Below are 25,092 nucleotides of genomic sequence, written 5' to 3'. Positions count from 1 at the left end.
TACAACAGGTGTAGTAGACCTCACAGTGAAATGCTGAATACAACAGGTGTAGTAGACCTTACAGTGAAATGCTGAATACAACAGGTGTAGTAGACCTTACAGTGAAATGCTGAATACAACAGGTGTAGGTAGACCTTACAGTGAAATGTTGAATACAACAGGTGTAGTAGACATCACAGTGAAATGCTGAATAAAACAGGTGTAGTAGACCTTACAGTGAAATGCTAAATACAACAGGTGTAGTAGACCTCACAGTGAAATGCTAAATACAACAGGTGTAGTAGACCTTACAGTGAAATGCTAAATACAACAGGTGTAGTAGACCTCACAGTGAAATGCTGAATACAACAGGTGTAGTAGACCTCACAGTGAAATGTTGAATACAACAGGTGTGGTAGACATCACAGTGAAATGCTGAATACAACAGGTGTAGTAGACCTCACAGTGAAATGCTGAATACAACAGGTGTAGTAGACCTCACAGTGAAATGCTGAATACAACAGGTGTAGTAGACCTCACAGTGAAATGTTGAATACAACAGGTGTAGTAGACCTCACAGTGAAATGCTGAATACAACAGGTGTAGTAGACCTTACAGTGAAATGCTGAATAAAACAGGTGTAGTAGACCTCACAGTGAAATGCTAAATACAACAGGTGTAGTAGACCTCACAGTGAAATGCTGAATAAAACAGGTGTAGTAGACCTCACAGTGAAATGCTTACTTACGAGCCCCTTAACCAACAATACAGTTAAAAAAAAAAAATACGGATAAGAATAAGAAACAAAAAAAGTACATCACTCGTAGCGTTCTCACTACCGCCTGTAGTGCCTTGGGGTCGGAGGTCGAGCAGAAGGCCGTACCAGGAAGTGATGTTGTTTGTTGCTGTTTGTTTGTTGCTGTTTGTTTGTTACAATAAAGGTTGAATGTGCAATTTGCTAATATGCTGTTGTAGTTCCAACCTCCTTAGCGTTTATTTCATTGTGCGGGATCAACCTGGGTAACTAAAGGTTAACTGAAGTGTTCTTACCTTTGACAATGACAGTATTTATTTATTTTTACAGAAACTTTACAGACGTTAGAGCTGAATGTCCTGTGTTTTAGTGTTTCCTTCTTTACCATATAGAAAGCTATCAGCTATCAAATATCTGCCTTTGTGACAATTACCCTACGTGGGTTTGTGAATGTACTTGTTAGAGTCGTTCTATTCACACAGATTATTGCAGCACTGGGAACAATAACAGAGAAACCAATTTCAGTTTTTTTTTTTTTCACTCGCAGTGACATGGCGACGAGACGGTGAAACCTTCAAAACACGAAAACAACCCGAAGTATCTCTATCATAGAACAGTTGTCTATCCTCACAGAACATCTGTGGTTTAAGAGGTCGACAGGACGGGCCACATGAAAAGGTCAAGGTATTAGCTAGATGACCATTGTTTGACTGGGACAGAAGAAAGGAGAGAGATGTCGTCATTGCCAGCTGCTATATGACAGCGCATGTCCAAAATGGCACACTATTCCCTATATAGTGCACTGCTTTGAACCCAAATGGCACCCTACTGATTAATTTAGTGCACCACTAAGCAAAAAGGCAGTAACTGATCATATTGTGGAACTGAGAAAAGTTTTTATTTATCTTGGTTTCACAGTAATGCATTTACTGACTAACATGGGCTAACCTCCAGTTACTGCTAACATGGGCTAACCTCCAGTTACTGCTAACATGGGCTAACCTCCAGTTACTGCTAACATGGACTAACCTCCAGTTACTGCTAACATGGGCTAACCTCCAGTTACTGCTAACATGGGCTAACCCCCAGTTACTGCTAACATGGGCTAACCTCCAGTTACTGCTAACATGGGCTAACCTCCAGTTACTGCTAACATGGGCTAACCCCCAGTTACTGCTAACATGGGCTAACCCCCAGTTACTGCTAACATGGGCTAACCCCCAGTTACTGCTAACATGGGCTAACCCCCAGTTACTGCTAACATGGGCTAACCCCCAGTTACTGCTAACATGGGCTAACCCCCAGTTACTGCTAACATGGGCTAACCCCCAGTTACTGCTAACATGGGCTAACCCCCAGTTACTGCTAACATGTGCTAACCCCCAGTTACTGCTAACATGGGCTAACCCCCAGTTACTGCTAACATGGGCTAACCCCCAGTTACTGCTAACATGTGCTAACCCCCAGTTACTGCTAACATGGGCTAACCCCCAGTTACTGCTAACATGTGCTAACCCCCAGTTACTGCTAACATGGGCTAACCCCCAGTTACTGCTAACATGGGCTAACCTCCAGTTACTGCTAACATGTGCTAACCCCCAGTTACTGCTAACATGTGCTAACCCCCAGTTACTGCTAACATGGGCTAACCCCCAGTTACTGCTAACATGGGCTAACCCCCAGTTACTGCTAACATGTGCTAACCCCCAGTTACTGCTAACATGGGCTAACCCCCAGTTACTGCTAACATGGGCTAACCTCCAGTTACTGCTAACATGGGCTAACCCCCAGTTACTGCTAACATGGGCTAACCCCCAGTTACTGCTAACATGGGCTAACCCCCAGTTACTGCTAACATGGGCTAACCCCCAGTTACTGCTAACATGGGCTAACCCCCAGTTACTGCTAACATGGGCTAACCCCCAGTTACTGCTAACATGGGCTAACCCCCAGTTACTGCTAACATGTGCTAACCCCCAGTTACTGCTAACATGGGCTAACCCCCAGTTACTGCTAACATGGGCTAACCTCCAGTTACTGCTAACATGGGCTAACCTCCAGTTACTGCTAACATGGGCTAACCCCCAGTTACTGCTAACATGGGCTAACCCCCAGTTACTGCTAACATGGGCTAACCCCCAGTTACTGCTAACATTTGTCGTGCCCTCTTCACGGCTGTCTTGGTGTGCTTGGACCATGTTAGTTAGTTAGTTGGTAATGTGGATGCTAAGGAACTTGAAGCTCTCAACCTGCTCCACTACAACCCTGTCGATGAGAATGGGGGTGAGCTCGGTCCTTCTTTTCCTGTAGTCCACAATCATCTCCTTTTGTCTTGATCATATTGAGGGGATCACTAATGCACTGAGTCTACAAAACATTAACATCCTGATATTGAGTTGGATCTGCCTCAAACATTACAACAGAATCTATGGGCAAAAAACATTAGCTGACATGGGATCGTTGATCTGGACATTTCTGACAAGTTATAAATATCTCTCTAAGGTCTACAAGACAAGAGGACCTGATGATGTACTACCCAATTTAGAAATTGCAGCTTTCAAGAATAAGTAAAACATTACAATATTTTCTGAACAAAAAAAAAACATGAACTCAATATTCAACAAATGAATTGATTTTTATTGAGTTACAGTTCATATGAGGAAATCGGTCAATTGAAATAAATAAATTAGGCCCTAATACATGGAATTCACATGACTGGGAATACAGATATGCATCTGTTGGTCACAGATACCTTAAAATAAAATGGGCCTTTCAAATTGCCATCGATAAAATTGCCATCGATAAAATGCAATTGTGTTCGTTGTCCGTGGTTTATGCCTGCCCATACCATAACCACATAACCTGCCCATACCATAACCACACCGCCACTATGGGTCACTCTGTTCACAACATTGACATTTGCAAACCGCTTGCCCACACAACAACACGTGGTCTGCGGTTGTGAGGCTGGTTGGACACAAATTCTGTAAAACGACATTGGAAGTGGCTTATTGTAGAGAAATGAACCTTAATGTATTTGGCAACAGCTCTGGTGGACATTCCTGCAGTCAGCATGCCAATTGCACACTCCCTCAAAATATCTGTGGCATTATGTTGTGTGACCATTATGTTGTGTGTCTGGCAGACATATCAGTGTGGATGACGGATCACCACCTCAAGCTGAACCTCGGCAAGACGGAGCTGCTCTTCCTCCCGGGGAAGGACTGCCCGTTCCATGATCTCGCCATCACGGTTGACAACTCCATTGTGTCCTCCTCCCAGAGCGCTAAGAACCTTGGCGTGATCCTGGACACCCTGTCGTTCTCAACCAACATCATGGTGGTGGCCCGTTCCTGTAGGTTCATGCTCTACAACATCCGCAGAGTACGACCCTGCCTCACACAGGAAGCGGCGCAGGTCCTAATCCAGGCACTTGTCATCTCCCGTCTGGATTACTGCAACTCGCTGTTGGCTGGGCTCCCTGCCTGTGCCATTAAACCCCTACAACTCATCCAGAACGCCGCAGCCCGTCTGGTGTTCAACCTTCCCAAGTTCTCTCACGTCACCCCGCTCCTCCGCTCTCTCCACTGGCTTCCAGTTGAAGCTCGCATCCGCTACAAGACCATGGTGCTTGCCTACGGAGCTGTGAGGGGAACGGCACCGCAGTACCTCCAGGCTCTGATCAGGCCCTACACCCAAGCAAGGGCACTGCGTTCATCCACCTCTGGCCTGCTCGCCTCCCTACCATTGAGGAAGTACAGTTCCCGCTCAGCCCAGTCAAAACTGTTCGCTGCTCTGGCCCCCCAATGGTGGAACAAACTCCCTCACGACGCCAGGACAGCGGAGTCAATCACCACCTTCCGGAGACACCTGAAACCCCACCTCTTCAAGGAATACCTAGGATAGGATAAGTAATCCTTCTCACCCCCCCCCTTAATGATTTAGATGCACTATTGTAAAGTGGCTGTTCCACTGGATGTCAGAAGGTGAATTCACCAATTTGTAAGTCGCTCTGGATAAGAGCGTCTGCTAAATGACTTAAATGTAAATGTAAATGACCAAACTGCACATTTTAGAGTGGCCTTTTATTGTCCCCAGCACAAGGTGCACCTGTGTAATGATCATGCTGTTTAATCAGATTCTTGATATGCCACACCTGTCAGGTGGATGGATTATCTTGGCAAAAAAAATAAATGGTCACTAACAGGGATGTAAACCATTTTGTGCAGAACATTTGAGAGAAATAAGCTTTTTGTGAATATAGAATATTTCTGGGATCTTTTTTTTCACTTTACGTGTCAGGTTCATATTTTTGTTCAGTATATATACAATACCAGTCAAAAGTTTGGACACATCTACTCATTCAAGGGTTTTTCTTTATTTTTTACTATTTTCTACATTGTAGAATAATAGTGAAGACATCAACACTATGAAATAACACATATGGAGTCATGTAGTAACCAAAAAAGTGTTAAACACATAGAAATTTATTTTATATTTGAGATTCTTCAAAGTAGCCACCCTTTGCCTGGATGACACCTTTGCACACTCTTGGCATTCTCTCAACCAGCTTCATGAGGGAGTCACCTGGAATGCATTTCAATTAACAGTACCAAACCTTTGACTGGTACTGTATATATATATAATGCATTTAGGAAAGTATTCAGACCCCTTCACTTTTTCCACATTTTGTTACGTTACAGCCTTATTCTAAAATTGATTAAGTAATTGTTTTCCCTCAACAATCTACACACAATATCCCAAAATGACGACGTGATAAAAGGTTTTTAGATTTTTATGAAAATGTATTACAAATAAAAACCAGAAATACCTTATTTACATAAGTATTCAGACCCTTTGCAATGAGTCACGGAATTGACCTCAGGTGCATTCTGTTTCCATTGATCATCCTTGAGATGTTTCTATAACTTGATTGGAGTCAGCTGTTGTAAATTCAATTGATTGGACATGATTTGGGAAGGTACACACCTGTCTATATAAGGTCCCACAGTTGACAGTGCATGTCAGAGCAAAAACCAAGCCACGAGGTTGAAGAACTTGTCCGTAGACACAGGACTGTGTCCAGGCCATGGTGAAGGTTCACCTTCCAACAGGACAGCGACCCTAAGCACACAGCCAAGACAATGCAGGAGTGGCTTCAGGACAAGTCTCTGAATGTCCTTGAGTGGCCCAGCCAAAACCAGGACTTGAATCAAACATCTCTGGGGAGACCTGAAAATAGCTGTGTAGCGTTGCTCCCCATCCAACCTGACAGAACTTGAGACCTTCCAAGTAGCTCAGCGGTCTAAGGCTCTGCAGTGCTTGAGGCGTCACTATAGATCCGGGTTCGATCCCGGGCTGTGTCATAGCCGGTCAAGCCTGGGAGACCCATGCGGTGGCACACAATAGGCCCAGCGTCATCCGGGTAGGGTTTGGCTGGCCAGGATGTCCTCGTCCAATCGCGCTCTAGCGACTCCTGTGGCAGGCTGGACGCATCTACGCTGACACGGCCGCCAGTTGTACGGTGTTCCCTCCGGCACTTTGGTGCGGCTGGCTTCCGGGTTAAATGAGCAGTGTGTCAAGCAGTGCGGCTTAGCAGGGTCGTGTTTCAGAGGATGCATGGCTTTCGACAATCGCCTCTCCCGAGTCCGTTCGGGAGTTGCAGCGATGGGACAAGACTGTAACTACCAATTGGATATCACCCAAAAAATATCATTATTTAAAACTTTTTTTTTAATACAGAGCTTGAGAGGATCTGCAGAGATGAATGGGAGAAACTCCCCAAATACAGATGTGCCAAGCATCATACCCAAGAAGACTCGAGGCTGTAATCGCTGCCAAAGGTGCTTCAACAAAGTACTGAGTAAAGGGTCTGAATTCTTATGTAAATGTGATATTTCAGTTTTTTATTTTTAATACATTTGCAACAATTTCTAAAAACCTGTTTTTGCTTTGTAATTACGGGGTATTGTGTGTAGATTGATGAAGATTTTTTTTTTAATCAATTTTAGAATAAGGCTGTAACGTAACAAAATGTGGAAAAATTTGAGGGGTCTGAATACTCGATTGCACTGTATATATACACATACAGTTTGGGAACCACTGTGAAAAACGACAACTATAGTAGGTCCCAAATAGTTACCTATTCCATTTATAGTGCACTACTTTTAACCGGGGCCCATTGGTAAAGTGCACTACTTTTGACAAGGGGGCATCAAAAGTAGTGCACCAAATAATGAATAGGACCCCATCTGGGACACATAGCTACAGTACCATCTCTCACAATTACGATTCTTCCCTTCATGCAGTTTGTTTCTGGTAGCATAAACTAAGTATAGCCTTGTCTTCTCTTGCAGAACAGAACATAGACTATCACAGTAAGAGAGAGAAGAGAGTAGAGGGGGATGATCTGAGGAGGAGAGGGAAGTGGAGGAGGAGGGGAGGGGGAGGAGTGGTGAGAAGGGGGAGGAGGGGTGTGGAGGAGGAGAGGGGGAGGAGGGGGGTGAGGAGGAGGGGTGAGGGGGAGGAGGGGGAGTGAGGAGGGATGAGGAGGAGAGGGGGAGGAGGAGGGGTGTGGAGGAGGATAGGGGGAGGAGGAGGGGTGATGGGGAGGAGGGGGAGGGGGGAGAAGGAGGAGGGATGAGGAGGAGAGGGGGAGGAGGGGGTGTGGAGGAGGGGAGGGGGAGGAGCAGTGAGAATGAGGAGGCGGGGGGAGAAGGGGGAAGAAGGAGGAGGAGGGGGGAGGAGGAGGAGAGGGGTGAGAAGGAGGAGGGATGAGGAGGAGAAGGGAAGGAGGAGGGATGAGGAGGAGGGGTGAGGACGAGGAGGGGTGAGGAGGAGGTGAGGGGAAGTAGGAGGAGGAGGGGGAGGAGGAAGCAGATGTGCATCATGGCAAGGTCAGCATCATCTGTAATCCCCGGCCTCATTTATGCCAGATTAAAAATCTGCTCTGTCCGACTCCTGATTAAGAACTCAGGGTTAGAAGATTAAGGACCAAGCAAACAAAATGAAAGCAGTTTAAACCCAATCCCGGAATTCATCAGAATAACCAAAACCTTAAACTTTCATTACAACGTGAGATTAATGAAAAGCTGCCTCGCCCCCTATAACTGCTTTTATATGTCTTCTCTTGCAATGGACTCTTCCCTTCCTTTCTCCTCTCTTCACTTCTTCTCTCTTCTCTTCTTCTCTCTTCTCTTCTTCTCTCTTCTCTTCTTCTCTCGTATCATCTCTTCTCTTCTTCTCTCTTCTCTTCTTCTCTCGTATCATCTCTTCTCTTCTTCTCTCTTCTCTTCTTCTCTCGTATCATCTCTTCTCTTCTTCTCTCTTCTCTTCTCTCCATCTCTCTTGTCCTCTCTTCTTTTCTCTTCTTCTCTCTTCTCTTCTTCTCTCTTCTCTTCTTCTCTCGTATCATCTCTTCTCTTCTTCTCTCTTCTCTTCTTCTCTCGTATCATCTCTTCTCTTCTTCTCTCTTCTCTTCTTCTCTCGTATCATCTCTTCTCTTCTTCTCTCTTCTCTTCTTCTCTCCATCTCTCTTGTCCTCTCTTCTTTTCTCTTCTTCTCTCTTCTCTTCTTCTCTCTTCTCTTCTTCTCTTCTTCACTTCTTCACTTCTTCTCTCTTCTCTTCTTCTCTCGTATCCTCTCTTCTCTCTTCTTCACTTCTTCACTTCTTCTCTCTTCTCTTCTTCTCTCGTATCCTCTCTTCTCTCTTCTCTACTTCTCTTCTCTCTTCTCTTCTTCTCTTCTTCACTTCTTCACTTCTTCTCTCTTCTCTTCTTCTCTCGTATCCTCTCTTCTCTACTTCTCTTCTCTCTTCTCTTCTTCTCTCTTCTCTTCTTCTCTCTTCTCTTCTTCTCTCTTCTCTTCTTCTCTCTTCTCTTCTTCTCTCTTCACTTCTTCTCTCTTCTCTTCTTCTCTCTTCTCTTCTTCTCTCTTCTCTTCTTCTCTCTTCTCTTCTTCTCTCTTCACTTCTTCTCACTTCTCTTCTGCTTTCTCTCTGTCAGGAATCAATCAGGACCCTGAACTTTGAGCACCGATCCTCTTTCAGAGAATCTGGGTGAATTCTTCATACTTCCCTCAGTCCTACCTCTCCCTCAACCTCTCCCTCAACCTCTCCCTCTCCCTCTACCTCTACCTCTCCCTCAACCTCTCCCTCTCCCTCTACCTCTACCTCTCCCTCAACCTCTCCCTCTACCTCTCCCTCTACCTCTCCCTCAACCTCTCCCTCAACCTCTCCCTCTACCTCTACCTCTCCCTCAACCTCTCCCTCTCCCTCTACCTCTACCTCTCCCTCTACCTCTACCTCAACCTCTCCCTCTACCTCTACCTCTCCCTCAACCTCTCCCTCTCCCTCTCCCTCTACCTCTCCCTCAACCTCTCCCTCTCCCTCTACCTCTCCCTCAACCTCTCCCTCAACCCCTCCCTCTCCTTCTCCCTCTACCTCTACCTCTCCTTCTCCCTCAACCTCTCCCTCAACCTCTCCCTCTCCTTCTCCCTCTACCTCTCCCTCTACCTCTCCTTCTACCTCAACCTCTCCCTCTACTTCTACCTCTACCTCTCCTTCTACCTCTACCTCTACCTCTCCCTCTACCTCACCTTCTACCTCTACCTCTCCCTCTACCTCTCCCTCTACCTCTACCTCTCCCTCTACCTCTCCCTCTACCTCTCCCTCTACCTCTCCTTCTACCTCTACCTCACCTTCTACCTCTACATCTACCTCTACCTCTCCCTCTACCTCTCCCTCTACCTCCCTCTCCCTCTACCTCTACCTCTCCCTCAACCTCTCCCTCTCCCTCTACCTCTACCTCTCCCTCTACCTCTACCTCAACCTCTCCCTCTACCTCTACCTCTCCCTCAACCTCTCCCTCTCCCTCTCCCTCTACCTCTCCCTCAACCTCTCCCTCTCCCTCTACCTCTCCCTCAACCTCTACCTCAACCCCTCCCTCTCCCTCTACCTCTCCCTCTACCTCTCCTTCTACCTCTCCCTCTACCTCTCCCTCTACTTCTACCTCTCCCTCTACCTCTCCTTCTACCTCTACCTCTCCCTCTACCTCTCCTTCTACCTCTCCTTCTACCTCTACCTCTCCCTCTACCTCTACCTCTACCTCTCCTTCTACCCTCCCTCTCCCTCTACTTCTACCTCTCCCTCTACCTCTCCCTCTACCTCTCCCTCTACCTCTACCTCTCTCTCTACCTCTCCCTCTACCTCTACTTCTACCTCTCCCTCTACCTCTACCTCTCCCTCTCCCTCTCCCTCTACCTCTCCTTCTACCTCTACCTCTCCCTCTCCCTCTACTTCTACCTCTCCCTCTACCTCTACCTCTCCCTCTACCTCTCCTTCTACCTCTACCTCTCCCTCTCCCTCTACTTCTACCTCTACCTCTCCTTCTACCTCTACCTCTCCCTCTACTTCTACCTCTCCCTCTACCTCTCCTTCTACCTCTACCTCTACCTCTCCCTCTACCTCTCCTTCTACCTCTACCTCTCCCTCTCCCTCTACCTCTCCCTCTACCTCTACCTCTCCTTCTACCTCTACCTCTCCCTCTCCCTCTACTTCTACCTCTCCCTCTACCTCTCCCTCTACCTCTCCCTCTACCTCTACCTCTCTCTCTACCTCTCCCTCTACCTCTACCTCTCCCTCTACCTCTCCCTCTACCTCTCTCTCTACCTCTCCCTCTCCTCTCCCTCAACCTCTACCTCTCCCTCAACCTCTACCTCTCCCTCTACTTCTACCTCTCCCTCTACCTCTCCCTCTACTTCTACCTCTACCTCTCCTTCTACCTCTACCTCTCCTTCTACCTCTACCTCTCCCTCTACCTCTCCCTCTACCTCACCTTCTACCTCTACTTCTACCTCTACCTCTCCCTCTACCTCTCCCTCTACCTCTACCTCTCCCTCTACCTCTCCTTCTACCTCTACCTCTCCCTCTACCTCTCCCTCTACCTCTCCCTCTACCTCTCCTTCTACCTCTACCTCACCTTCTACCTCTACTTCTACCTCTACCTCTCCCTCTACCTCTCCCTCTACCTCTCCCTCTACCTCTCCTTCTACCTCTACCTCTCCCTCTACCTCTCCCTCTACCTCTCCTTCTACCTCTCCCTCTACCTCTCCCTCTACTTCTACCTCTCCCTCTACCTCTCCTTCTACCTCTACCTCTCCCTCTACCTCTCCTTCTACCTCTACCTCTCCCTCTACCTCTACCTCTACCTCTCCTTCTACCTCTCCCTCTCCCTCTACTTCTACCTCTCCCTCTCCCTCTACCTCTACCTCTCCCTCAACCTCTCCCTCTCCCTCTACCTCTACCTCTCCCTCTACCTCTACCTCAACCTCTCCCTCTACCTCTACCTCTCCCTCAACCTCTCCCTCTCCCTCTCCCTCTACCTCTCCCTCAACCTCTCCCTCTCCCTCTACCTCTCCCTCAACCTCTCCCTCAACCCCTCCCTCTCCTTCTCCCTCTACCTCTACCTCTCCTTCTCCCTCAACCTCTCCCTCAACCTCTCCCTCTCCTTCTCCCTCTACCTCTCCCTCTACCTCTCCTTCTACCTCAACCTCTCCCTCTACTTCTACCTCTACCTCTCCTTCTACCTCTACCTCTACCTCTCCCTCTACCTCACCTTCTACCTCTACCTCTCCCTCTACCTCTCCCTCTACCTCTACCTCTCCCTCTACCTCTCCCTCTACCTCTCCCTCTACCTCTCCTTCTACCTCTACCTCACCTTCTACCTCTACTTCTACCTCTACCTCTCCCTCTACCTCTCCCTCTACCTCTCCCTCTCCCTCTACCTCTACCTCTCCCTCAACCTCTCCCTCTCCCTCTACCTCTACCTCTCCCTCTACCTCTACCTCAACCTCTCCCTCTACCTCTACCTCTCCCTCAACCTCTCCCTCTCCCTCTCCCTCTACCTCTCCCTCAACCTCTCCCTCTCCCTCTACCTCTCCCTCAACCTCTACCTCAACCCCTCCCTCTCCCTCTACCTCTCCCTCTACCTCTCCTTCTACCTCTCCCTCACCTCTCCCTCTACTTCTACCTCTCCCTCTACCTCTCCTTCTACCTCTACCTCTCCCTCTACCTCTCCTTCTACCTCTCCTTCTACCTCTACCTCTCCCTCTACCTCTACCTCTACCTCTCCTTCTACCTCTCCCTCTCCCTCTACTTCTACCTCTCCCTCTACCTCTCCCTCTACCTCTCCCTCTACCTCTACCTCTCTCTCTACCTCTCCCTCTACCTCTACTTCTACCTCTCCCTCTACCTCTACCTCTCCCTCTCCCTCTCCCTCTACCTCTCCTTCTACCTCTACCTCTCCCTCTCCCTCTACTTCTACCTCTCCTCTACCTCTACCTCTCCCTCTACCTCTCCTTCTACCTCTACCTCTCCCTCTCCCTCTACTTCTACCTCTACCTCTCCTTCTACCTCTACCTCTCCCTCTACTTCTACCTCTCCCTCACCTCTCCTTCTACCTCTACCTCTACCTCTCCCTCTACCTCTCCTTCTACCTCTACCTCTCCCTCTCCCTCTACCTCTCCCTCTACCTCTACCTCTCCTTCTACCTCTACCTCTCCCTCTCCCTCTACTTCTACCTCTCCCTCTACCTCTCCCTCTACCTCTCCCTCTACCTCTACCTCTCTCTCTACCTCTCCCTCTACCTCTACCTCTCCCTCTACCTCTCCCTCTACCTCTCTCTCTACCTCTCCCTCTACCTCTCCCTCAACCTCTACCTCTCCCTCAACCTCTACCTCTCCCTCTACTTCTACCTCTCCCTCTACCTCTCCCTCTACTTCTACCTCTACCTCTCCTTCTACCTCTACCTCTCCTTCTACCTCTACCTCTCCCTCTACCTCTCCCTCTACCTCACCTTCTACCTCTACTTCTACCTCTACCTCTCCCTCTACCTCTCCCTCTACCTCTACCTCTCCCTCTACCTCTCCTTCTACCTCTACCTCTCCCTCTACCTCTCCCTCTACCTCTCCCTCTACCTCTCCTTCTACCTCTACCTCACCTTCTACCTCTACTTCTACCTCTACCTCTCCCTCTACCTCTCCCTCTACCTCTCCCTCTACCTCTCCTTCTACCTCTACCTCTCCCTCTACCTCTCCCTCTACCTCTCCTTCTACCTCTCCCTCTACCTCTCCCTCTACTTCTACCTCTCCCTCTACCTCTCCTTCTACCTCTACCTCTCCCTCTACCTCTCCTTCTACCTCTACCTCTCCCTCTACCTCTACCTCTACCTCTCCTTCTACCTCTCCCTCTCCCTCTACTTCTACCTCTCCCTCTCCCTCTACTTCTACCTCTCCCTCTACCTCTCCCTCTACCTCTCCCTCTACCTCTACCTCTCTCTCTACCTCTCCCTCTACCTCTACTTCTACCTCTCCCTCTACCTCTACCTCTCCCTCTCCCTCTACCTCTCCTTCTACCTCTACCTCTCCCTCTCCCTCTACTTCTACCTCTCCCTCTACCTCTACCTCTCCCTCTACCTCTCCTTCTACCTCTACCTCTCCCTCTCCCTCTACTTCTACCTCTACCTCTCCTTCTACCTCTACCTCTCCCTCTACTTCTACCTCTACCTCTACCTCTCCTTCTACCTCTACCTCTACCTCTCCCTCTACCTCTCCTTCTACCTCTACCTCTCCCTCTACCTCTCCCTCTACCTCTACCTCTCCTTCTACCTCTACCTCTCCCTCTCCCTCTACTTCTACCTCTCCCTCTACCTCTCCCTCTACCTCTACCTCTCTCTCTACCTCTCCCTCTACCTCTACCTCTCCCTCTACCTCTCCCTCTACCTCTCTCTCTACCTCTCCCTCTACCTCTCCCTCAACCTCTACCTCTCCCTCAACCTCTACCTCTCCCTCTACTTCTACCTCTCCCTCTCCCTCTACCTCTCCTTCTACCTCTACCTCTCCTTCTACCTCTACCTCTACCTCTCCCTCTACCTCTCCTTCTACCTCTACCTCTCCTTCTACCTCTACCTCTCCCTGTACCTCTACCTCTACCTCTCCCTCTACCTCTACCTCTCCTTCTACCTCTACGTCTACCTCTCCCACTACCTCTCCCTCTACCTCTCCTTCTACCTCTACGTCTACCTCTCCCACTACCTCTACCTCTACCTCTCCCTCTAACTCTCCCTCTACCTCTCCCTCTCCTTCTACCTCTCCCTCTACGTCTCCCTCTACGTCTCCCTCTACCTCTCCCTCTACCTCTACCTCTACCTCTCCTTCTACCTCTAACTCTCTCCCTCTACCTCTACCTCTCCTTCTCCCTCTACCTCTCCATCTAACTCTACCTCTCCCTCTACCTCTACCTCTCCCTCTACCTCTCACTCTACCTCTACTTCTACCTCTACCTCTACCTCTCCCTCTACCTCTACATCTACCTCTCCCTCTACCTCTCCCTCTACCTCTAACTCTACCTCTCCTTCTACCTCTACCTCTCCCTCTACCTCTCCCTCTACCTCTCCCTCTACCTCTACCTCTCCTTCTACCTCTCCCTCTACCTCTCCTTCTACCTCTACCTCTCCCTCTACCTCTACCTCTCCTTCTACCTCTACCTCTCCCTCTACCTCTACTTCTACCTCTACCTCTACCTCTACCTCTCCCTCTCCCTCTCCCTCTCCCTCTACCTCTCCCTCTACCTCTCCCTCTACCTCTCCCTCTACCTCTCCCTCTACCTCTCCCTCTCCTTCTACCTCTACCTCTCCCTCTCCTTCTACCTCTACCTCTCCCTCTACCTCTACCTCTCCTTCTACCTCTACCTCTCCTTCTACCTCTCCCTCTACCTCTACCTCTCCCTCTACCTCTCCTTCTACCTCTACCTCTCCCTCTACCTCTCCCTCTACCTCTCCCTCTCCTTCTACCTCTACCTCTCCCTCTCCTTCTACCTCTACCTCTCCCTCTACCTCTACCTCTCCTTCTACCTCTACCTCTCCTTCTACCTCTCCCTCTACCTCTACCTCTCCCTCTACCTCTCCTTCTACCTCTACCTCTCCCTCTACCTCTCCCTCTACCTCTCCTTCTACCTCTACCTCTACCTCTACCTCTCCTTCTACCTCTACCTCTCCTTCTACCTCTCCCTCTACTTCTACCTCTCCCTCTACCTCTCCTTCTACCTCTACCTCTCCCTCTACCTCTCCCTCTACCTCTCCTTCTACCTCTACCTCTCCCTCTACCTCTCCCTCTACCTCTCCTTCTACCTCTACCTCTACCTCTCCTTCTACCTCTACCTCTCCCTCTACCTCTACCTCTCCCTCTACCTCTCCCTCTACCTCTACCTCTCCTTCTACCTCTCCTTCTACCTCTCCCTCTCCTTCTACCTCTCCCTCTACTTCTCCCTCTTCCTCTCCCTCTACGTCTACCTTTCCCTCTACCTCTCCCTCTCCCCCACTCTACCTCTCCCTCTACCTCTACCTCTCCCCCACTCTACCTCTCCCTCCACCTCTTTCTCTCCCTATACCTCTACCTCTCCCTCTACCTCTCCACCTCTCCCTCTACCTCGCCCCCACTCTACCTCTACCTCTTTCTCTCCCGCTACCTCTCACTCTACCTCTCCCCCACTCTACCTCTCCCTCTCCCTCTACCTCTCCCCCACTCTACCTCTCCCTCTACCTCTCCCCCACTCGCCCTCTCCCTCTACCTCTCCCCCACTCTACCTCTCCCCCACTCTACCGCTACCTCTCCCTCTACCTCTCCCCCACTCTACCTCTCCCTCTACCTCTCCCCCACTCTACCTCTCCCTCTACCTCTCCCTCTACCTCGCCCCCACTCTACCTCTACCTCTTTCTCTCCCGCTACCTCTCACTCTACCTCTCCACCACTCTACCTCTCCCTCTACCTCTCCCCCACTCTACCTCTACCTTTCCCTCTACCTCTCACCCACTCTACCTCTACCTCTCCCCCACTCTACCTCTCCCCCACTCTACCTCTCCCTCTACCTCTCCCCCTCCTTCTACCTCTACCTCTACCTCTACCTCTAACTCTACCTCTACCTCTCCCTCTACCTCTTTCTCTACCTCTACCCCTCCTTTTACCTCTACCTCTCCCACTACCTCTACCTCTCCCTCTACCTCTCCCTCTACCTCTCCTTCTACCTCTCCCTCTACCTCTACCTCTACCTCTCCCTCTACCTCTCCCTCTACCTCTCCCTCTACCTCTACCTCTCCCTCTACCTCTCCTTCTACCTCTACCTCTCCCTCTACCTCTCCCTCTACCTCTACCTCTACCTCTCCTTCTACCTCTACCTCTCCCTCTACCTCTACCTCTCCTTCTACCTCTACCTCTCCCTCTACGTCTCCCTCTACGTCTCCCTCTCCCTCTACCTCTCCGTCTCCCTCTACCTCTACCTCTACCTCTCCCTCTACCTCTACCTCTCCTTCTACCTCTACCTTTCCTTCTACCTCTCCCTCTACCTCTCCCTCTACCTCTACCTCTCCTTCTACCTCTACCTCTCCTTCTACCTCTACCTCTCCTTCTACCTCTCCCTCTACCTCTCCCTCTACCTCTCCCTCTACCTCTCCCTCTTCTTCTCCCTCTACCTCTCCTTCTACCTCTACCTCTAAGTCTCCCTCTACCTCTACCTCTCCTTCTACCTCTACCTCTACCTCTCCCTCTACCTCTCCCTCTACCTCTCCTTCTACCTCTACCTCTCCCTCTACCTCTCCCTCTACCTCTCCTTCTACCTCTCCTTCTACCTCTACGTCTCCCTCTCCCTCTACCTCTCCCTCTACCTCTCCCTCTACCTCTACGTCTCCCTCTCCCTCTACCTCTCCCTCTCCTTCTACCTCTACCTCTACCTCTCCCTCTCCTTCTACCTCTACCTCTCCCTCTACCTCTATGTCTACCTCTCCTTCTACCTCTCCCTCTCCCTCTCCTTCTACCTCTACCTATACCTCTACCTCTCCCTCTACCTCTACCTCACCCTCTCCCTCTACCTCTCCCTCTACCTCTCCTTCTACCTCTCCTTCTACCTCTACCTCTCTCGCTACCTCTCCCTCTACCTCTCCCTCTCCTTCTACCTCTACCTCTATGTCTACCTCTACCTCTACCTATACCTCTACCTCTACCTACACCTTTACCTCTACCTCTACCTTTACCTCTACCTCTACCTCTCCCTCTACGTCTACCTCTCCCTCTCCCCCACTCTACCTCTCTCTCTACTTCTTTCTCTCTCTCTACCTCTACCTCTCCCCCACTCTACCTCTCCCTCCACCTCTTTCTCTCCCTATACCTCTACCTCTCCCTCTACCTCTCCCCCACTCCACCTCTCCCTCTACCTCGCCCCCACTCTACCTCTACCTCTTTCTCTCCCGCTACCTCTCACTCTACCTCTCCCCCACTCTACCTCTTCCTCTACCTCTCCCCCACTCTACCTCTCCCTCTACCTCTCCCCCACTCTCCCTCTCCCTCTACCTCTCCCCCACTCTACCTCTCCCACACTCTACCGCTACCTCTCCCTCTACCTCTCCCCCACTCTACCTCTCCCCCACTCTACCTCTCCCTCTACCTCTCCCCCACTCTACCTCTCCCCCACTCTACCTCTCCCCCACTCTACCTCTCCATCTACCTCTCCCCCACTCTACCTCTCCCTCTACCTCTCCCCCACTCTACCTCTCCCCCACTCTACCTCTCCCCCACTCTACCTCTACCTCTACCTCTCTACCTCCTAACTCTACCTCTTTCTCTCCCGCTACCTCTCACTCTACCTCTCCACCACTCTACCTCTCCCTCTACCTCTCCCCCCACTCTACCTCTCCATCTACCTCTCCCCCACTCTACCTCTCCCTCTACCTCTCCCCCACTCTACCTCTCCCCCACTCTACCTCTCCCCCACTCTCCATCTCCCTCTACCTCTCCCCACTTTACCTCTCCCCCACTCTACCGCTACCTCTCCCTCTACCTCTCCCCCACTCTACCTCTCCCTCTACCTCTCCCTCTACCTCTCCCCCACTCCACCTCTCCCTCTACCTCGCCCCCACTCTACCTCTACCTCTTTCTCTCCCGCTACCTCTCACTCTACCTCTCCCCCACTCTACCTCTTCCTCTACCTCTCCCCCACTCTACCTCTCCCTCTACCTCTCCCCCACTCTCCCTCTCCCTCTACCTCTCCCCCACTCTACCTCTCCCACACTCTACCGCTACCTCTCCCTCTACCTCTCCCCCACTCTACCTCTCCCCCACTCTACCTCTCCCTCTACCTCGCCCCCACTCTACCTCTCCCCCACTCTACCTCTCCCCCACTCTACCTCTCCCTCTACCTCTCCCCCACTCTACCTCTCCCTCTACCTCTCCCCCACTCTACCTCTCCCCCACTCTACCTCTCCCCCACTCTACCTCTACCTCTACCTCTCTACCTCCTAACTCTACCTCTTTCTCTCCCGCTACCTCTCACTCTACCTCTCCACCACTCTACCTCTCCCTCTACCTCTCCCCCACTCTACCTCTCCATCTACCTCTCCCCCACTCTACCTCTCCCTCTACCTCTCCCCCACTCTACCTCTCCCCCACTCTACCTCTCCCCCACTCTCCATCTCCCTCTACCTCTCCCCACTTTACCTCTCCCCCACTCTACCGCTACCTCTCCCTCTACCTCTCCCCCACTCTACCTCTCCCTCTACCTCTCCCTCTACCTCTCCCTTTACCTCTACCTCTCCCTCTACCTCTCCCCCACTCTACCTCTCCCTCTACCTCTCCCCCACTCTCCATCTCCCTCTACCTCTCCCCACTTTACCTCTCCACCACTCTACCTCTCCCTCTACCTCTCCCCCACTCTACCTCTCCATCTACCTCTCCCCCACTCTACCTCTCCCTCTACCTCTCCCCCACTCTACCTCTCCCTCACTCTACCTCTCCCCCACTCTCCATCTCCCTCTACCTCTCCCCACTTTACCTCTCCCCCACTCTACCGCTACCTCTCCCTCTACCTCTCCCCCACTCTCCATCTCCCTCTACCTCTCCCCACTTTACCTCTCCCCCACTCTACCTCTCCCTCTACCTCTCCCTCTACCTCTCCCTTTACCTCTACCTCTACCTCTACCTCTCCCTCTACCTCTCCCTCTACCTCTCCCTTTACCTCTACCTCTACCTCTACCTCTCCCTCTACCTCTCCCTTTACCTCTACCTCTCCCTCTACCTCTCCCTCTACCTCTCCCTCTACCTCTCCCTTTACCTCTACCTCTACCTCTCCATCTACGTCTACCTCTCCCTCTACCTCTACCTCTCCCTCTCCCCCACTCTACCTCTCCCTCTACCTCTTTCTCTCCCTCTACCTCTCCCCCACTCTACCTCTCCCTCCACCTCTTTCTCTCCCTATACCTCTACCTCTCCCTCTACCTCTCCCCCACTCCACCTCTCCCTCTACCTCGCCCCCACTCTACCTCTACCTCTTTCTCTCCCGCTACCTCTCACTCTACCTCTCCCCCACTCTACCTCTCCCTCTACCTCTCCCCCACTCTACCTCTACCTCTAACTCTCCCCCACTCTCCCTCTCCCTCTACCTCTCCCCCACTCTACCTCCCCCCCACTCTACCGCTACCTCTCCCTCTACCTCTCCCCCCACTCTACCTCTACCTCTCCCCCACTCTACCTCTCCCCCACTCTACCTCTCCCTCTACCTCTCCCCCACTCTCCCTCTACCTCTCCCCACTTTACCTCTCCCCCACTTTACCTCTACCTCTCCCTCTACCTCTCCCCCACTCTACCTCTCCCTCTACCTCTCCCCCACTCTACCTATACATCTTCCTCTCCCTCTCCCCCATTCTACCTCTCCCCCACTCTCTCTCCCCCACTCTACTGCTACCTCTCCCTCTACCTCTCCCCCACTCTACCTCTCCCCCACTCTACCGCTACCTCTACCTCTCCCCACTTTACCTCTCCCCCACTTTACCTCTACCTCTCCCTCTACCTCTCCCCCACTCTACCTCTCCCTCTACCTCTCCCCCACTCTACCTATACATCTTCCTCTCCCTCTCCCCCATTCTACCTCTCCCCCACTCTCTCTCCCCCACTCTACCGCTACCTCTACCTCTCCCCCATTCTACCTCTCCCCCACTCTCTCTCCCCCACTCTACCTCTCCCTCTCCCCCACTCTACCTCTCCCCCACTCTACCGCTACCTTTACTTCTCCCCCACCCTACATCTCCCTCTACCTCTCCTCTCCTCTACCTCTCCTTCTACCTCTCCTTCTCCCTCTACCTCTCCCCCAATCTACCTCTCCCTCCCTCTTTAAATCTGGTTTTCTCTTGCCTCCCGCATCACCCCTCCCTCGCTCTCTAACTCTCTCTTTCTCTACATCATAACATTCTCTGTCCTCTTCTCATCCCCCCATCTCTTCTCCCCCTCTCCTCCTCTCTCCTGTGTTGAGTTCAGCATCAGGACACAGGTGGTGGAGGATAATGAGGATTATAGCAGAAAGCATCTGGGAGTGAAGTGAGCCTGGAGCAGGGTTAAGGTTAGGAGTCTACCACAGCACCGATGGCTAGAGAAAGGGACACTATATATACACCTACGTCTCGAATGGCGCCCTATTCCCTATGTAGTGCACTACTTTCAAAGTAGTGTGCTATGTGTGTGTATGGTGTTATTTGGGATGTACCCAACAGCTATGCTTTTATTTCCACTTGGAATCAATTGCCATCTTGTTTTCAAGTGTTTGTCTTGGCATCTATAGTGCCAGTCTCTATTCGTTAGTGAGAGAGCTAAAGTTACAGCAAACCACTATCCCTATCAGATGGATACACAACGATGGGTTTTCTTTTAGGTGTTGGCTCTCATCTGCATCCAATGTGATACCCTAGTCCCTATATAGTGCACTACTTTTGACTAGGGCCCATAAGGGTGCAATTTGGGATACAGGCGATATGAGATGTCTTGTCCACAGTCATTCTGTTGATAGGCCTGTATACTTCAGAACATCAGCATTCACCAACCACAAGGATAAATCACCTGTCAGAACAACACCATTCACCAACCACAAGGATAAATCAACTGTCAGAACAACAGCATTCACCAACCACAAGGATAAATCAACTGTCAGAACATCACCATTCACCAACCACAAGGATAAATCAACTGTCAGAACAACACCATTCACCAACCACAAGGATAAATCAACTGTCAGAACATCAGCATTCACCAACCACAAGGATAAATCAACTGTCAGAACATCAGCATTCACCAACCACAATGATAAATCAACTGTCAGAACAACACCATTCACCAACCACAAGGATAAATCAACTGTCAGAACAACACCATTCACCAACCACAAGGATAAATCAACTGTCAGAACAACACCATTCACCAACCACAAGGATAAATCAACTGTCAGAACATCAGTATTCACCAACCACAAGGACAAATCAACTGTCAGAACATCAGCATTCACAAACCACAAGGATAAATCAACTGTCAGAACATCAGCATTCACCAACCACAAGGACAAATCAACTGTCAGAACATCAGCATTCACCAACCACAAGGATAAATCAACTGTCAGAACATCAGCATTCACCAACCACAAGGATAAATCAACTGTCAGAACATCAGCATTCACAAACCACAAGGATAAATCAACTGTCAGAACATCAGCATTCACAAACCACAAGGATAAATCAACTGTCAGAACATCAGCATTCACCAACCACAAGGATAAATCAACTGTCAGAACATCAGCATTCACCAACCACAAGGATAAATCAACTGTCAGAACATCAGCATTCACAAACCACAAGGATAAATCAACTGTCAGAACATCAGCATTCACCAACCACAAGGATAAATCAACTGTCAGAACATCAGCATTCACCAACCACAAGGATAAATCAACTGTCAGAACATCAGCATTCACAAACCACAAGGATAAATCAACTGTCAGAACATCAGCATTCACAAACCACAAGGATAAATCAACTGTCAGAACATCAGCATTCACCAACCACAAGGACAAATCAACTGTCAGAACATCAGCATTCACCAACCACAAGGATATATCAACTGTCAAAACATCAGCATTCACCAACCACAAGGACAAATCAACTGTCAGAACATCAGCATTCACCAACCACAAGGACAAATCAACTGTCAGAACATCAGTATTCACCAACCACAAGGATAAATCAACTGTCAGAACATCAGCATTCACCAACCACAAGGATAAATCAACTGTCAGAACATCAGCATTCACCAACCACAAGGATAAATCAACTGTCAGAAAATCAGCATTCACCAACCACAAGGATAAATCAACTGTCAGAACATCAGCATTCACAAACGACAAGGATAAATCAACTGTCAGAAAATCAGCATTCACCAACCACAAGGATAAATCAACTGTCAGAACATCAGCATTCACAAACGACAAGGATAAATCAACTGTCAGAACATCAGCATTCACAAACCACAAGGATAAATCAACTGTCAGAACAACAGCATTCACCAACCACAAGGATAAATCAACTGTCAGAACATCAGCATTCACCAACCACAAGGACAAATCAACTGTCAGAACATCAGCATTCACCAACCACAAGGATAAATCAACTGTCAGAACATCAGCATTCACCAACCACAAGGATAAATCAACTGTCAGAACATCAGCATTCACAAACCACAAGGATAAATCAACTGTCAGAACATCAGCATTCACAAACCACAAGGATAAATCAACTGTCAGAACATCAGCATTCACCAACCACAAGGATAAATCAACTGTCAGAACATCAGCATTCACCAACCACAAGGATAAATCAACTGTCAGAACATCAGCATTCACCAACCACAAGGATAAATCAACTGTCAGAACATCAGCATTCACCAACCACAAGGATAAATCAACTGTCAGAACATCAGCATTCACCAACCGCAAGGACAAATCAACTGTCAGAACATCAGCATTCACCAACCACAAGGATAAATCAACTGTCAGAACATCAGCATTCACCAACCACAAGGATAAATCAACTGTCAGAACATCAGCATTCACCAACCACAAGGACAAATCAACTGTCAGAACATCAGCATTCACCAACCACAAGGATAAATCAACTGTGTGCATCATGTCGGTTCAGACAAAGTGATAGGTAACCTGATATATTGGGTAACCTGATGTATTGGGTAACCTGATGTATTGGGTAACCTGATGTATTGGGTAGCCTGATGTATTGGGTAACCTGATGTATTGGGTAGCCTGATGTATTGGGTAACCTGATGTTATGGGTAGCCTGATGTATTGGGTAACCTGATGTATTGGGTAGCCTGATGTATTGGGTAACCTGATGTTATGGGTAACCTGATGTATTGGGTAACCTGATGTATTGGGTAGCCTGATGTATTGGGTAACCTGATGTTATGGGTAACCTGATGTATTGGGTAACCTGATGTTATGGGTAGCCTGATGTATTGGGTAGCCTGATGTATTGGGTAACCTGATGTATTGGGTAGCCTGGTGTATTGGGTAGCCTGATGTATTGGGTAACCTGATGTATTGGGTAGCCTGATGTATTGGGTAACCTGATGTATTGGGTAACCTGATGTATTGGGTAGCCTGATGTATTGGGTAACCTGATGTATTGGGTAACCTGATGTATTGGGTAACCTGATGTATTGGGTAACCTGATGTATTGGGTAACCTGATGTTATGGGTACTCCCTCAACTCCATAGCCGGGCTTCCTCCCTCTACTCCATAGCCTGGGTTCCTAACTCAACTCCATAGCCTGGCTTCCTCCCTCAACTCCATAGCCTGGCTTCCTCCCTCAACTCCATAGCCTGGCTTCCTCCCTCAACTCCATAGCCCGGCTTCCTCCCTCAACTCCATAGCCTGGGTTCCTAACTCAACTCCATATAGCCCTGCTTCCTCCCTCACTCCATAGCCTGGGTTCCTAACTCAACTCCATATAGCCCGGCTTCCTCCTTCAACTCCACAGCCTGTTAGTAGCATAATGAAACATTGAACGTGTTGTCTTCTCTCACTAAGCTATCCTGAGCGATTACACACCACGGCAGGCCAGGCATGGTGGACTGTGTCTCTGTACCAAATAGCTGTCCTATTCCATATTGTGCATTACATTTGTCCAGGGATCCATGAAATAGGGTACCGTTTGGAGCCCTGTGTTTTAAGGGTAGTGCCTGCTAGTACATAGGAAAGGAAGGAAGGAAAGGCTGCTGCTGTATCCTATCGACAGGATTACAGACTCAAGGCCCGTAATCTACCATAATCTCCCTGCGAAATGAGAGGGACTAGTGGACGTGCGGAAGAGGAGAGAGAGGAGGCTGTGACTTTAGTGAGACATAGTTTGATGATGCGGTGAGACAACTGTAGTGAGATATAACTGTACTGGTCAGACTATAACAGACAGATATAACTGTACTGGTCAGACTATAACAGACAGATATAGTGAGATATAACTGTACTGGTCAGACTATAACAGACAGATATAGTGAGATATAACTGTACTGGTCAGACTATAACAGACAGATATAACTGTACTGGTCAGACTATAACAGACAGATATAACTGTACTGGTCAGACTATAACAGACAGATATAACTGTACTGGTCAGACTATAACAGACAGATATAGTGAGATATAACTGTACTGGTCAGACTATAACAGACAGATATAACTGTACTGGTCAGACTATAACAGACAGATATAACTGTACTGGTCAGACTATAACAGACAGATATAGTGAGATATAACTGTACTGGTCAGACTATAACAGACAGATATAGTGAGATATAACTGTACTGGTCAGACTATAACAGACAGATATAGTGAGATATAACTGTACTGGTCAGACTATAACAGACAGATATAACTGTACTGGTCAGACTATAAGAGACAGATATAACTGTACTGGTCAGACTATAACAGACAGATATAGTGAGATATAACTGTACTGGTCAGACTATAACAGACAGATATAGTGAGATATAACTGTACTGGTCAGACTATAACAGACAGATATAGTGAGATATAACTGTACTGGTCAGACTATAACAGACAGATATAGTGAGATATAACTGTACTGGTCAGACTATAACAGACAGATATAACTGTACTGGTCAGACTATAACAGACAGATATAACTGTACTGGTCAGACTATAACAGACAGATATAGTGAGCTATAACTGTACTGGTCAGACTATAACAGACAGATATAACTGTACTGGTCAGACTATAACAGACAGATATAACTGTACTGGTCAGACTATAACAGACAGATATAACTGTACTGGTCAGACTATAACAGACAGATATAGTGAGATATAACTGTACTGGTCAGACTATAACAGACAGATATAACTGTACTGGTCAGACTATAACAGACAGATATAGTGAGATATAACTGTACTGGTCAGACTATAACAGACAGA

General features: G+C 49.0%; 1 protein-coding gene across 1 annotated transcript; it reads left to right on the top strand.

Annotated features, from left to right (window-relative positions):
• Positions 1 to 10,047: 10,047 nt before the first annotated feature.
• LOC135551581 (serine-rich adhesin for platelets-like) lies at positions 10,048 to 10,787 on the top strand (the record flags this gene model as incomplete). The annotated part of the gene is made up of 2 exons (XM_064982785.1): positions 10,048 to 10,321; positions 10,465 to 10,787. Coding segments are annotated over 2 exons (597 nt in total), but the record flags the coding sequence as incomplete, so codon positions are not given.
• Positions 10,788 to 25,092: the final 14,305 nt, after the last annotated feature.

Source organism: Oncorhynchus masou, chromosome 13 (genome assembly GCF_036934945.1).
Source record: "Oncorhynchus masou masou isolate Uvic2021 chromosome 13, UVic_Omas_1.1, whole genome shotgun sequence".
Classification (NCBI taxonomy): Eukaryota; Metazoa; Chordata; class Actinopteri; order Salmoniformes; family Salmonidae; genus Oncorhynchus; species Oncorhynchus masou.
This window is presented reverse-complemented; position numbering and strand designations above follow the sequence as displayed.